Source organism: Anguilla anguilla, chromosome 4, assembly GCF_013347855.1.
Source record: "Anguilla anguilla isolate fAngAng1 chromosome 4, fAngAng1.pri, whole genome shotgun sequence".
NCBI classification, from domain to species: Eukaryota; Metazoa; Chordata; class Actinopteri; order Anguilliformes; family Anguillidae; genus Anguilla; species Anguilla anguilla.
The window spans coordinates 42,208,233-42,223,018 of NC_049204.1; the positions used below are offsets into that span (position 1 = coordinate 42,208,233).

Consider the following 14,786-nt stretch of genomic DNA (forward strand, 5'->3'; position numbering starts at 1 on the left):
TTACATCCTGTTCTTACCTGTCCTTATCAGTTCTCATTATGCATTAGTGCACAACCTGTCTACATTACAGTTTATCATTACCGTACACCTGCAATCATATATTCTTACCACCATTCTTAATGGTAGTTCTACTATTTGCACCGTTGTTAAGTAAAAACAGACAGAATCGTTGGTTTCATAGAATTAACGACCAGAGGTTTTTGCTTAACGGTGCATATAGGCTAGTAGAACCACCATTATTTTCCAATAACGGGACAGCCCGTCATGGTTTATTCCTTACATATAATACAGTGGTAAGAAAATATAGTAGCAGGTGCACAGTAATGATAAACTAATGTAGACAGGTTGTGCCCTAATGTCTATGCATAATGAGAACTGATAAGGACAGGTAAGAACAGGATGTAAATAGCTACCTAACGTTAGCACCCACTGTCTTGCTTTTTTAAAATGTTGCGGTCTAGCAGTGTAGACACTGCGTTTTTCCAAGGCCCTCTGAAACCGGGTTTGAATGCCAGTTAGCTTTATGATAGGTTCGCCGTCACTTGTCACCTAGCCAATATTAAAATTCTGGGTTTTGGGTCAGAATGATCTCACAGCACGCTTATTATGCCGGCTAACTAGCTAGCTAACTATTGAATTGTATTCAAAACAGCGGTTACTACAAACGGAATAGTTCACAAAGATACGGATGAAAATGCATCCCATAGTCATGAGTTAAATACGGAACGCCTATTCTACTGTCCAAATAAGGGACGATTCCACATTTTGTGGGATGGTTGGTATCCCTAAATGAAGTAACTAGAACCGTGATTCAACGTTGCCATCTATTGCGAAATTGGACATTGAAAAGGGGAGGGGAAAACGTAACAACAATTCAAAATCAAAAGAATAATGTTGCTGTTTTAACTGCTTTAAATGCTGGATTTTGTAGCGCATTGATTTTAGAACTGTTAAAAGGCCTGAGGTGTCCCTTTACTGAGAAATAATGCCCACCCTTTGGACCAATCAGAATCGAGTATTCAGCTAAGCCATTGTATAAAAAGTATAGAAAGATAGTTCCAGTCCTTGATTCTGATTGGCTGAGCCGTGTTCGAAGCCGTTGTAAAATACTCTATAAACGCACACCTGTGACCGCATTACAATTTCAGTATTACTACGCCAATTAGTCACCCATACAATGTGGTCCGTTCGCTGTTTTCATTTCTGTGTGTTGCTTGGCAAACATTCTGCTAAATGTCGCTGAAGAACTACATTGCTTGGCGGAAGAATGATTATTTGTTATCAATAAATTATTGCATTTTTTGTTGCTGTGTGTTTATTTTATGAAACCGTGCCAGGTATATGTAGTAACTGTTTCATAAAAGCAATAAGCCACGCGAGGCCGTGGTTTACAGTGATTTTACAACAGCTAACAACTTAGCTGTTGCAAAATCACTGTAAACCACGGCCTCTTGTGGCTTATGGCTTTAATAATTCATGTTACTGACGAGATGCGGTAAATTTATCTGGTCTGAAATTAGTGCACAACCCCAAGAAGGCCCCTGTGAACTGTAAATGAAAACAATAACTTGTTATATTTGATTTGATTCTAAACAACTTTGTTTATTAACTGTGTAAATTAACACATTAGCTTTTATGTTGTATTTAATGTTGAACAGGGGACCTTTATTTATTTTAATAAAATATGCTTTAACATGATAATTGTCATTTTCTTCAATCATAATTATTAGAACTCGTAAAATATGTTGCTAGTAAAAAGTGTTTGCTTGAGCCAGTTGAAGGCATGGTACACATGCACGTGTGTGCACGCATAGGCGTAGATTTTGGGGAGACGTAGGGGATGCGTCCCCCTCAAGATTTAGAATTTATATTTAGAACATAAAATGAATCCCCCTATTTTGTGTATTCCTTTACATAAAGACATTTACACCATAAATTGATGCAGAAAAGGCACAAATTGGTGCATAAAAATTCACCAGAATGCAGGAAATTAAGTGTTTGATGCTCACAATTTCCTGGAGGAGGACCCCCCGCTTAATGTGCCCCTCCGCCTAATTTTGAGCCAGGAAAAACCCTGAGACTATATATATATATTTACCATCATTGTTTTATTATACCAGCATGTTTTTGTGCGTTTGCAGAGAAACTGAAATACTATTAAGAAAAATGGTTTAGCTATTTCTCAGCATAATGACAGAGATCAAAGATTAAACAAACTCACCCGATATTGTCTTCAAATGGATCCATGCCAAAGAACAGTAATTATTCATCCTCTCAAAAAGCTTTTACTAACAAACTTTTAGTAGCATGCACTCTGGCACTGTCTTCCATTGCTTCCCCGACCCCCTAAAACCTAGTATAGGGCTGGACCTAACACACGTGATCCCGCCGGCCAATGGTGTAACTTCATCACTCAGTCAGTCACAGACATTCGCGTTTGTAGGGCTGGCCCTGCTCTTGCGGTCCAGCCAAAAAGGCTACAAACTACCTTTTCTATGAGAAATGTGTTGTCGAGCTCACGCAAATACACTACTGGCGACATTCTAAAGCTCCATTTTGCCCTCTGTACTATATAGCTAGCTAGCTATGGCACGTCCTCACCTCTGTAACGTTATTTGTTGTCCTTCGTGTGTCCATACATCTGTATTGGTGGTTGTAGCTGTGTCTCCTTAGCTCCTACTCATGCGTGCAGGATAGCATCCGTATGCGCTAATTAGGCTAGGTTAACTAAAGTAGGCGATCCATACGCGCTAACTAGGTTAGCTAAAGTAGGCGAAACGTGAACATGTTAGGGTTAGCTAAAATGAAGTTAGGCGATAAAGCTGTGCTCAAAAATGTCATGCCGTACCACCTGCGCATGCGTTCTACTAAACGAAGCACCACCTGCGCATGCATCCCACCAAACCATCATCAAAGGTTGTCCGTGAGTGAGTGAGTGGCCACAATTTGCCACGCATAGCCCACAGCGCCAGTTCCTGCACGCCGTGGGAAAAATACATATAGAGCAGTCACGTTTTCAAGCCACAAGCCTTGCCCATAAGTGTAAACTCGCGTGCTTTAGAATGCACACCAACCCACTCAGTTAATTATTAGTAATCAATAATTCAAATTATTTGCTAATTCAATTCTAAGTCTTAGTGTTATTCAATTGCACAGCAGAACAAAAGTTATGAGATGTTTGTTAGGGTATTGTCCCTACATTCCCTCAGAGCAATTTCCCAAATTTAGAGCACAATGTTCCTCAGGCCTATGTTCCCCTCAAAGGATTTCCCCACCAATTATGAGCCCTATGCTCTCAGGCCAACACCACAGCAACTACCTAGTGATTAGTGTTGCACGGTATACTGAAACTTCTGTACTTTTTCAGTGCTTAAAACAAAACGGTACAGTATTAGAATTTTCCGACGTGCAGTACTTTTAGGTCAAATGTAAAAGCCAGGGAAATGTGTCTCTCGCATTACTGATTGAGAGGATGAAAGGTGCAATTTGTCTGAATCTTTGCTAGATGGCAGTAGCAACTAAGGTAGCCAAGTCAGGGGACGTGCGCTTGTGCATTCATCCTTGTTGATACAGCGCAAGCTGACTCAGTTCACTTCAGTAGCAACTATTTTTATTTCTGTTACTTAATATGGTGTTGTTCTAACACTTTAGGTGTTCTAATTTGGAAATATTGTATTATAGGAAGATGCTGTATTGTTATTAAAATATGCTGTTTTTATATCTACAGTACCAGTCAAAAGTTTGGACACACCTGCTTAAACCGGTTTTTTCATGATGAAAAATGCTTTAAACTGTATAAACACTTAATATTTCATTATATGATATCTGTACTTCTATAAGTGAATTGCATTCAAAAGTTTGATTTTTAAATGAAAATGGAAATCTTGTAAGCTCATTGGGGGGGTGAATTTTGTTATTTAAATATCTTAGTACGTACTGGTGTTCAAGATGACGTCTATCTATGTAAGTTTCACCCTTCTACCCTCCATTGGAAATATATGGGACTGCATGTGGTGAAAATGATGTAGGAATATACCCCATGCATTTTGAAATATGGCAGTTGGTCTTCCTTTTTTTTTTAAATATGAAAAATTCTTGAAAAGTCCTGGAGCACCTGTTAAGACAGATGTGATCGTGAACACCAATACGTACCAAGATATTTAAATAACAAAACAATGCACCCCTTCCCCAATGAGCTTACAAGATTTCCATTTTCATTTAAAAATCAAACTTTCGAATGCAATCCACTTAAGATTATCTGCTTATATAAGTACATATATCATATAATGAAATATCAAGTTTTTATAGACAAATTTATACAGTTTAAAGCATTTTTAATCATGAAAAAACTGGTTTAGGCAGGTGTGTCCAAACTTTTGACTGGTACTGTATTTTAAAGTAAAAGACTTGTTTAAAAATTCTTTAGTTTACAATTGTTTAATTTTTGAAATATATTTAATATATTTTTCTATTGTTTAGTGTTCTAACACTATAGGGCTATGCTTATTAATATGTTGAAGAGGCTTCAACTTAAAGGTTGTTAATAAACCAGGTTGTTAATTAGAGCCCGACCGATGCCAGATTTTTGGGTCCGATGCCGATCCCGATTTTGGAGAGTCCTAGCCCACCGATTACCGATGTTTTGACCGATATTTTGTCAAAAAGTGCAACATTTTCAAATCAATTTGAAAAACCTATATTTTATTAAAGTTTCTATATTTAAGAACATTTAACTTATAAGCAAACAAATAAAAATAAACGCACAAAGAACTTTTTAGATAAAAAAATGTAAAAGATGATATTAAATTAAATATATATATTAACACCATCTTTGTGTGAAATCAAAATAACTCCACACCTTGCTTTTACTCTTTTCTTTTCCAGCCATCTATAAAAAAAAAAATTTAAAAAAATTAGTTTTCCAGTTTCAAACATGTATTTTTATGAATATTATTATTGTTGTTGTTGTTATTCATTTGTTATTATTATTTCTTAGTATCTATTCTCAGTAAATTAATTATATTTTCTTATTTTATTCCTACTACATGATCTCAAAGAGTAAGACTTTATCTAGCGAGCTTCCCTGTCCATAAGAATTCGGTGGTGAAAATAACTACAATGCGCTCTGACGCGTGACTAGATGACACACTCGCTCACAATAACGCATTAGCATATTGACACAGCCTCATTATTTCTTATTATATATTCTCAGTAAGTTAAATGAATTATATTTTCTTATTTTATTTCTATTACATGATCTCAAAGAGTAAGACATTATCTAGCGGAGCTAATGAGTGAATCAAGTGTTACGTTAGATGAAATTAAATTGACTGGATGAAATACGTGAAAAAAACCACAATGCGCTTTCGTGCAGGTTACCCACGCTGTTACCCAACTGTTGGTTGATTCACTTCTCCAACTGGAATCCTTCTCTCGTGTTATCAGGACAAAGCTAGATAACACGGTTTAAAATGATCCACGTTAGAAGTGTTTTATCGGCGTTTTTACTGTCTGTTTAGCTTGCTACGATGACGCGTGACTAGATGACACACTCGCTTGCAATAACGCGTTGTTTATTGACACAGCACCATATAGTAGCTAATATCATTATCTCAGATTTAAAAAAAATGTGTGATGCATTCAATCACCATTTTATTTTGGTTGGTTATTTATTTGAGAATACAGCGATGTCCTCTGGAAATGTAGATCCTACGCTGCTCATGTGCTCACTGCCACTTCATAAAGGCTTGCTAGCCAGCTAGCTTGCTAAAGTGAACCAAATATGTTAGCTAGATCGCTCGCTTGATAATGAGGATTGATAAACATAGTGGTCTTATAAACGCATTTAATTGAAAACTTTCACTAAATATACACACCTTTATTGCGGCAATCGAATCTGTGCAGACAAGTCTTGCAGTGGAGAATATTGGATGAGGCACGAGTGACAAACGTCTTATTACAGAAGTAGCGCGTCAGCTGCTGCAGTTCACACTTGTATTAGAGCTCCCTCTACTGGATAATTCTAGTAAATAGCAATTACAACGTTCGAACAGACAAGTACAGATAAATAATCAATGTTTATTATACTTATTTAAAAATCGGGACACATCGGCTGCATAACCGCCGATCCCGATGTCGTCAAAAAAGTCAAATAATGGCCGATATATCGGTTGGGCTCTATTGTTAATAAACTGTGAATTCGAAAATGAGGTCAACCCTTGTGGACATTACATTTCTGATCTATTAAGGTAATTTCAGTATCGTTAGGTACCGAATATCGAATCAGTATCGTTTCAGTTTCAAGTATCGTTTCAGTATAGAGTATCGTGATACTAAACCTGGTATTGGTATCGAAGTCAAAATTTTGGTATCATGACAACACTACTAGCGACACATTAGCTAATTACTACACACTAGCAACCACCCACCAACACCCTAGCAACCACCTGTAATAACCTCGTAATCCCCTAGCAACCATCTAGTAATTACAACAGTACCCATATAGTAATTACAACATTAACCACCTGGTAACATCCAATCAATCACCTAGCAACCACCTGTAATTACTAGGGATGGGTACGAGTAATGGACTGATCGATTACTCATCGGATACGTGCCAACTCGTTCTTTTTTATTTTCTAATAAAGGCTATGCATGTACAACTATGTGTTGGAGTGTGGTTCCATTTATTAGTTTATCATACACTAGCCTATAAAAAAGAAACAGTAAACACGTTTAAATAGAGAATATTTCTTCATCTAATACAAACAGAATAAAGCAAACATATTTTTAAACATATTAATTTAGAATGACGATTGAACTTTTGCAGATGCTACTCCACAGTCAGCTGTATATATAAAATAATACACACACATCCCAGGCAAGCACCATTAATTTATACTGAACAAAAATATACATGCAATGCTTTTATTTTTGCAGCCATTTTTAATATGTTTAAATAATAAACGTATTAAAGATATCAAAGATTTGTTCTATGTGCACAAAGATATTATTTCTCTCAAATTTTGCCCACAAATTTGTTTATATCACTGTTATGGCACTTCTCCATTGACCAGCACAGCACGGTACAGGACAGCAAGCATTCGTATCCTACCCGTGCCGTGTTGCCTGTTGCGCTTCTCCATTACACAACAGACCCATGGGAGGAGTAAAGCATCCTGAATGTGTAATAATTTACTTTTGTATGTATTTCTATACTCTACTCTCGTATGTTTTCTTGTATGGGGACGGGACGATATGAAAACAATTTTCGCCCGTCCACCACGTTTTGGCAATGTTCCAACACTCTCGTCATCACTGTTGCATGCATCACAAAAACTATTACACAACTAACTAACGCTTACATTACAGTGTGAAATATCCACATTATATAATACCGCTAACCTATTTAAAGACACTCAATTAAAAAAAATAACGTACATAACCGAAATATTTGAGCAGTAATACTTACATAACGATGATGAAATGTTATCTGTGTTCAGTAGATAGAGACAGAGACAGTAAATCAATGTTGTAGTTCTCTCCTCTTCTGTCTTACTCCAGAAAACGATGTCAGCTAGGTCTATCAGCAAACATATGGCTTAGCTATGCCCAGAGGTCCTCAATAATAATAATGGTATTTTCCAAGAAATTACGAAAATTATTGATAACGTTTCGTCGGGTGCGGTTTTCTATTACTGCTGCTCCAGAGTGCCAAAATGGTCGCACTCTGGAGCCTTGGCCGTAAGTCATCAATATTTTATACAATCATGATGATATTCAGTAGATATTTTGGGTGAAGGTATATGATCATGAGGACAAAACAATTTTAAAATCACTGAATAGGGGGCGCAATAGTGCCAATGCTTGGACCCCTCCCAACGCCGCTTGCGGCTTTAATTAATTTTTATTTTTTTAACACTGACACATGGGCACTCCATCCAGTGTTTCTCGCTGCCCAAAACATCAACAAGGTTCATGTGACCTGGAACTATTTTCCTCAGTGTCCATTTCTAAAATTGGTTGACAATGTTAATAATGTGAATATTATATTAATAATAATATAATAATGTTAAATATTCTTTAATAAAGTTATTTGTTTAACCACTTAGCGCAAAGCCCCTCGGCACACCAGCGTGCCGAGACTACTAAACTCAAACATTTGGTGCTACTGCAACCAAAGTGTGAGATGAAAACAGAAACGCGTTGTTTCAGTTTCATTAGTAGACGATACACGACAACTATGCCGAAAACGGAGTTTCGCAGCCCCACCATTGTCGCTCCAGTCGTTCATTTAACACGCACCCCCTCCCTGCAGTCTCATCTAAAAAACACCCCCTACCCTTGACATAATGGACAATATTATCTATCTTGGCATTCATAAAAATATTCTTTCACCACTAAAAAATTGTATTCCGTCATAGCAACAAGATAAACCCGACAATAGCCCTAAGATATGCCTATACAGCAGTGAAAACGCTGCTCACTGAATAACGAAATAAACGAGAAAAAGTTTTTAAAAATGATACCATGTCATTCTACAGTCAATATCTGGGACTAAATATTGAATAAATATAAATCCTTACTGTTGGTTTTACGTGTAGAGATGTCCCTTTTGAGACTGCGTGGTCATATATTGTCTTGGACAATCCGTTTGGGAAATATACGCGCATCTGTGACCCCTGGGTATCTTCCAAAATATCTGTACGTAATACCACACCTGTTGTTTATGGCGTCGTCGCCCTTTTTAGTACAGTCTGGCTTGATTGATAATTCATTTATTCAGTAGGCGAGAGTATAAGCTTTCTAACGATGTATAACATGTCTAATTCTGCTTTTGGAGTAGCGTTTTATAGGTCAGCGTAACAGAAAATATTCTTAGCATCGCATTCACTTACGCATTCACTCTGCTAGCAGACAAATACACTGCACCTAACGAAACGTGTTCAAGGATATTTCGTAATTTCTTGGAAAATACTATTATTATTGAGGACTTCTGAACATAGCTAAGCCATATGTTTGCTGATAGACCTAGCTGACATCGTTTTCTGGAGAAAAACAGAAGCGAATAGAACAGTATCATTGATACTGTCTCTGTCTCCATCTACTGAACATAGAGGAGATTTCATCATTGCTATGTAAGTATTACCGCTCAAAATATTTCGGTTATATACGTTATTTTTTAAATTGAGTATCTTTAAATAGGTTATTGGTGTTATATAATGTGAATATTTCACACTGTAATATAAGCGTTAGATGGAAGTGTAATAGTTTTTGTGAAGCATGCAACAGTGATGACGTCAGAGTTGGAACATTGCCAAAACGTGGTGGATGGTTGAAAATTGTTTTCATGTTGTCTCATCCCCATACAAGAAAACATACAAGAGTACAGAGTATAGATATACACACAAGTTAATTATTACACATTTAGGTACTGTACCGCATTGTGTGACAATATTTTTGCTTTTTTTTTAAAAATCTGATAGCAATGTTTCATCTTAAACCCTCATAAGGGGCTCATTTATATGCTTTATAATGGACAAAAAGCATTTTATTCAATTTTGGAGAGATTTTGGATATGTTTCTGGACACCTAGCTATTTTAGACCACTGTACTGACCGAAAGCTTGTAATTCCCAATTGAAAATTATGCAACAGTGATTTTCTTGAGTCAAAACCGTTGATTTGTAGTGAAATACGTGAATATGTTGTGATTTACAGCAATGCATAATTTAGACATTTTGGATAGATTTGGAGACGCTGGGTACACTGCTTAGTTTTTGCTTCATACATCTATAGTAGTTCTACATATCCACCCTTAGATTTTATGAACTTGTGGTCAAGAAGTTTTTGACCTAGCACATGCATAGTTTAACCTCCTGTATATATGCAATCTCTCAGTATTTCATTGCAAACTTAAAAAGTGCAAATTTATTTTGGATTTTTTGTCAAAACAATTGCATTTGTGGCACAATTTCTTCCAAAATTATGAATATAAACTAATCTGCGTTAGTATTGTACAAATGTCTTGCTTCATTTAAGCCATTTTTAAAGTCTCTGTGGTGTTCACGTCTGGAGTTATAAAGCTTTAAATAGGGAACCCCCTAAATGGGCAAGGATTGGCAAGATTTGGCTTGTGCCTTAAGAGGTTAAGAAAGCAGTCATCCGAGTACCTTTTCATAGTCATATCGGTGCAAAATTGGTGCACAATCCACATAGAAAAGATCTATTTTCATTCCAAAAATTCACTATATCGGCCACCATATCGGTAATCTGTGAATTTTTCCCCTCTAAAATCAGTATCGGTCTCAAAAATGCCATATTGGTCGGGCTCTACTTGTAGGACAACCTTACAATATGATATCCAGACTCTGATGATGTTGATAGGTCACAGACATCAGGAAGTCATGGCATGCAAAGGATATGCAACCAAATACAAAACATGACTATTTTATTTGACATTAAGTTAATCTGCGTAAAACACTGAAATGGGGGACTACGTATAAAAAGTGCTGTAATTACTAGCCTACATGGTGAAACCAAAATGTATAAGAATACCCTTTAATAAAAGTTCTGAGTCTGCGCTTTGACCATGTGTGAATTGTTTGATTACAAACAGAGAAAATAAACTATTAGATCAGAAAAAAAGCAGAAAAATGCAGGTGGTTTTAATGTTGTGGCTGATCGGTGTATGTGTCATACGGAAGTGTGAGATGGCAATCATTTATAGTGGGAATAATCTTACTGAATAATTTCACCTGTTTTACAGAAATGTAAGTTTTTTTTAATTACTTTAATTTTAGTATTTACAGTGCTGATCTCCTGCGCCTACTGAGAAGCAAGCGCTCACAACTTTTGACAACTAGCCTGACTACCCCACACCCTCACCCCTTCCACAGTCATCTTTTTCTGCACTGCTGCCAATCATCTCCTTACTGGTCAACTCCTCCCTGAGCACTGGCTGTGTCCACCGTGAAATAAGTAGGTCCAAGTAATGTGGACCCAAAGATTCATCTGCCATCAAAACTTTGAGTAGCATCACTTTCCTATCAAAAAATCATTAAACAGATTAGGCTATATCTACTGAGACAGCACCTTACCAGACTCAGAACAACCTTCTTGACCCCAAGCAGGCTGGCTTCAAAGCAAACCACTTAACAGATACAACTCTCCTCTCTGTAACAAACCATTTAATACAACAAAAGCAGAATCCTTTGTCCACCGTCTTATTCCTATTTGCTCTCTAAGCTCCATTGCTGCCAGCTAACTGTCAGGTGACTTTGGCCATCCTAACATAAAGGTTATCGCAGGCTATGTCCACAAACTCAATCACATCCTCCTGACCACTCCTATAAGGGGATATGGCATGTCGCAAAAAGCCCATCAACTTACCACAGGAGTCCCTCAGGACCATTCTCAGCCCTCTACTGCCTCCAATGTACACTTCCATGGCTAAATAAAATGGCCCCCATGACTTCTCCTACCAGCGTTATGCTTACAACACTCAGCAGGTTTCCTTTCCACCATCTATAGATGCACATATTGCATCACACATTAAAACCTAATTTGTAGTTTCTAATATTTCTAGTAAAAAAATGAGTAACTCTACATAACAGCTAAGGTTGAGTGGTATCCAGTCCTTTCCCACACTGTCATACCATCACAGAAAAGTAATGTGGTATTAAAGGTGAACTGAAACGTAATATGAAGTAAAGCTGATATCATTGATGCCTTTACAGTATAATACACATTTCTTTTCCAGCAGCTTTGACTGGTATGATTGTTAGTGCCAGGCATGGTGGTTTCAGCACCTCAGAAACAGCTTCCCTTCTAGGATTTTTGTGCACTACAGCCTAGAGAAGGGGTGGATAATTCTAGTCCTGGAGGGCCATGATGTATGCAGGATTTTGTTACCACCAATTACCCTGGCTAAATGAGCCACCTGGCTGTACACATGAACACTGATTCACTTGTAGATTAAATCCCAGCAAATGTTTCATATAAGGACAAAAGAACAGTCATCGGCTGTCATTCACACATTTCTCAAGAAATATAACTAAAATGCCAGATGGCATAAATGTTAGGACTAATTAAGTAACTATAGAAAGGCCAGAAATGCTCAAATAACAGCGGTATGCAGAAGGGCATCTTAGAATGCACAACGCGTCATGCCATGAAGCGGATGGGCTACAGCAATATAAGAACATGCCGGGCTGCACTCCTGTCAGCTAAGAACCAGAAGATAAGACTACAGTGGGCAAGCAAAAGCTGCACAAATGAAAATTGGTCTGATGAATCTCAATTTCTGCTGCGAAATGCAGATGGCAGGGTCAGAATTTGACGTGAACAGCATGAACCCATAGAGCCATTGTGTCAGTGGCGCAGGCTGCTGGTGGTGGTGAAATGGTGTGAGGAATGATTTCTTGCCACACATTAGACCCTTAACACCAATTGAGCACCATTTGAATGCTATACTATGGCAAGGAATTGTTACTGATCATGTGTATCCCTTTATGGGCACAGTGTAGCCTTTTTCAAATGGATACTTCCACCAGGATAATGCACCATGTCACAAAGCACGCATCATCTCAAGCTGGTTCCATGAACATGACAGATACTTCAGAGGTCTGCACAGTCCCCTGACCTCAATCCAACACAGCACTTCTGGGATGAGATGGAAAGATGCAGCATGAATGTGCGGCTAAAGAACTGTATGGATGGTGTGATGCTATTGGGTCCACATGGAAAAATCCAAAAATCCCTAAGGAATGTTTTGAACACCCTGTTGAATCCATGGTGCATAAAATTCAGGCTGTTCTGGAGGCAAAAGGGGGGTCCTGCTCAATACTATATTGTTGTACATAATAAACTGACCAATATATATGTACAATCTAGCCTTTCACTGCAAATGAACTCAATAATACAGCAATCACATAGGCCTACTGTTTAAAACATTAGATAATATTTAGAGCAGATTGGAAATCGCCTCCGTCCAAAACTGAGAATAAGCTCTGGAATCCATTCTCAAATTAAGACCAAATTCCCCAGGTATCTGACAACTGTCATTTTTGGGCACAAGAGCCGTCGCCTACCATTGAAAACAATGGGCCACACCGCGCAGAGTAAGACTGCCACGTTTTGTGTGCCAGGTTAAAATTTTCTATTCACTTACTTCACTGGCTCGCTAATTTCAGGAGACTACGTCGACTTTCCATCATTACTTGTAACTATTACTAGTAAAATACAGGCCATTGGTTAGTCAGCGATTCTTTTAGCTTACTTAATCTGTTAGAAATCACCACCTAAATCACCTAGCATTTTCAGCGATAATAACCGCGGCTAACGCTCGCCAAGCTAGCAAAGATAATGTCAGGTTCTTACCTTGCTGTTGCTCCGAATGAAAATCCGCCACCAGTGGTCCCCGTCCCAAAATTAAACCCAGACATTTGTAATATTTTACACAAATGTCTTTGTACAGAACAAAAACTGCAAATGTTATCTAACCCACACAAAAGTGTCCGGCTAGCTTTAAAGGCTATCGAGTCACAGGTCGTGAGACCTCGTGGAGGCCCAACATTTATAAAGTTGCAGTCATATCGTACAGGCCATAACTATAACGCAGACTGTACACTAAAACGAAAAGGCCCTGCACGCAAATATCGTTAGATGTCGGTTTAAAATCGTCGTTAATTCACCAAAAGTTACACAGTTCACAGCAATGGTTTGATTGCGCGCCTACGGTCAGACATCAGTTCCTCGGTATTTCCGGTGACGCAGCTTCGCAGATGGTGCTGGGATAGTGGAGAATCGAACTATGAGAGACGCGACTTCGTTGATTTTCAGTCCCAGGCGGATCAGGGATTGACGTTCACCCTCTGAGGCTCGCAAACTCCAGTGGTTACCTGAGGTATTGCAATTCAGTAAGCAGCTGGTGGCGAAAAGCTCATTTCCATATTGAAGTCCGTTAAAAAACCATGAATTTACCTTGGCCAAATTATACTATATGGACAGTACTTTAAAAATTTAAGATTTCTTCATACCAGACTAATTGCTTTCCAGAGACTGATTGTTTTTCTGATCTAGGTCACACAAATTAAACAAGCTGTATTCCAAAGCAGTGGTACCCAATGTTTTCTAAATCATTTCAAGTAACTTGGCCCTGTGTTTTTTCATCTTATCATCTGAAGAGAATGTGGTCTTTCAAAGTTTATGTGTCATATGAAAGTATCAAATGGCAATAAATTACAGTGGAAATGGGCATCTGATTTAACGCAGAGAAAAGCCTCCACCCATATATGGATATCCAAATCAAAGCATAATTCCTCTATAGAGATAATGACTAGGTGTCTCCCATACATAATCATCCCGGTCAGTCTGATTTCAATTTTAAAGCTACCATTTGCCAGCAAATACATTTTTAAAGAAAGTGCTCAAATAACTAAAAGAAATTACAACAAAACAGCAACAATAACAACAAATATATTTACACTGATACATACAACTGAACAAAAACCAATTTTAAAGTATAATTTATTACACTAATGGATAACAGCAAATGCTCACATTTTTAAGTCATAATAGCAATACATTGTAAATTGTACTTAACCTTTTTCTGTAAGTACATTCTATTAGCGTTTACCAATCATCTGTACACGAGAATAATGAGTCACTAGGACAATGAAAAACTTAAAAGTTTCATGTCAAGATAGTACGGATGATTTATGTTCAACTTTACATGATATCTATCTGATGTCCCAGGATGCGTTTAGCTGACAGTGACGTAACGGA

At 37.7% G+C, this 14,786-nt stretch overlaps 1 protein-coding gene across 5 annotated transcripts in view; it reads right to left on the bottom strand.

Moving 5' to 3' along the window:
* Nucleotides 1–13,806, bottom strand: part of nup58 (nucleoporin 58) — a 71,384-nt gene extending 57,578 nt beyond the window's left edge. The window contains exon 1 of one of the 5 annotated variants that reach the window (XM_035413684.1): nt 13,380–13,805. In XM_035413684.1, the coding sequence (XP_035269575.1) occupies nt 13,380–13,444 (65 nt within the window). In that variant the 5' untranslated portion in view covers nt 13,445–13,805. Of the gene's footprint in view, nt 1–13,379 lie in introns of all 5 variants that reach the window. The other 4 variants (XM_035413686.1, XM_035413682.1, XM_035413683.1 and 1 more) reach the window with 4 other exon arrangements.
* Nucleotides 13,807–14,786: the final 980 nt, after the last annotated feature.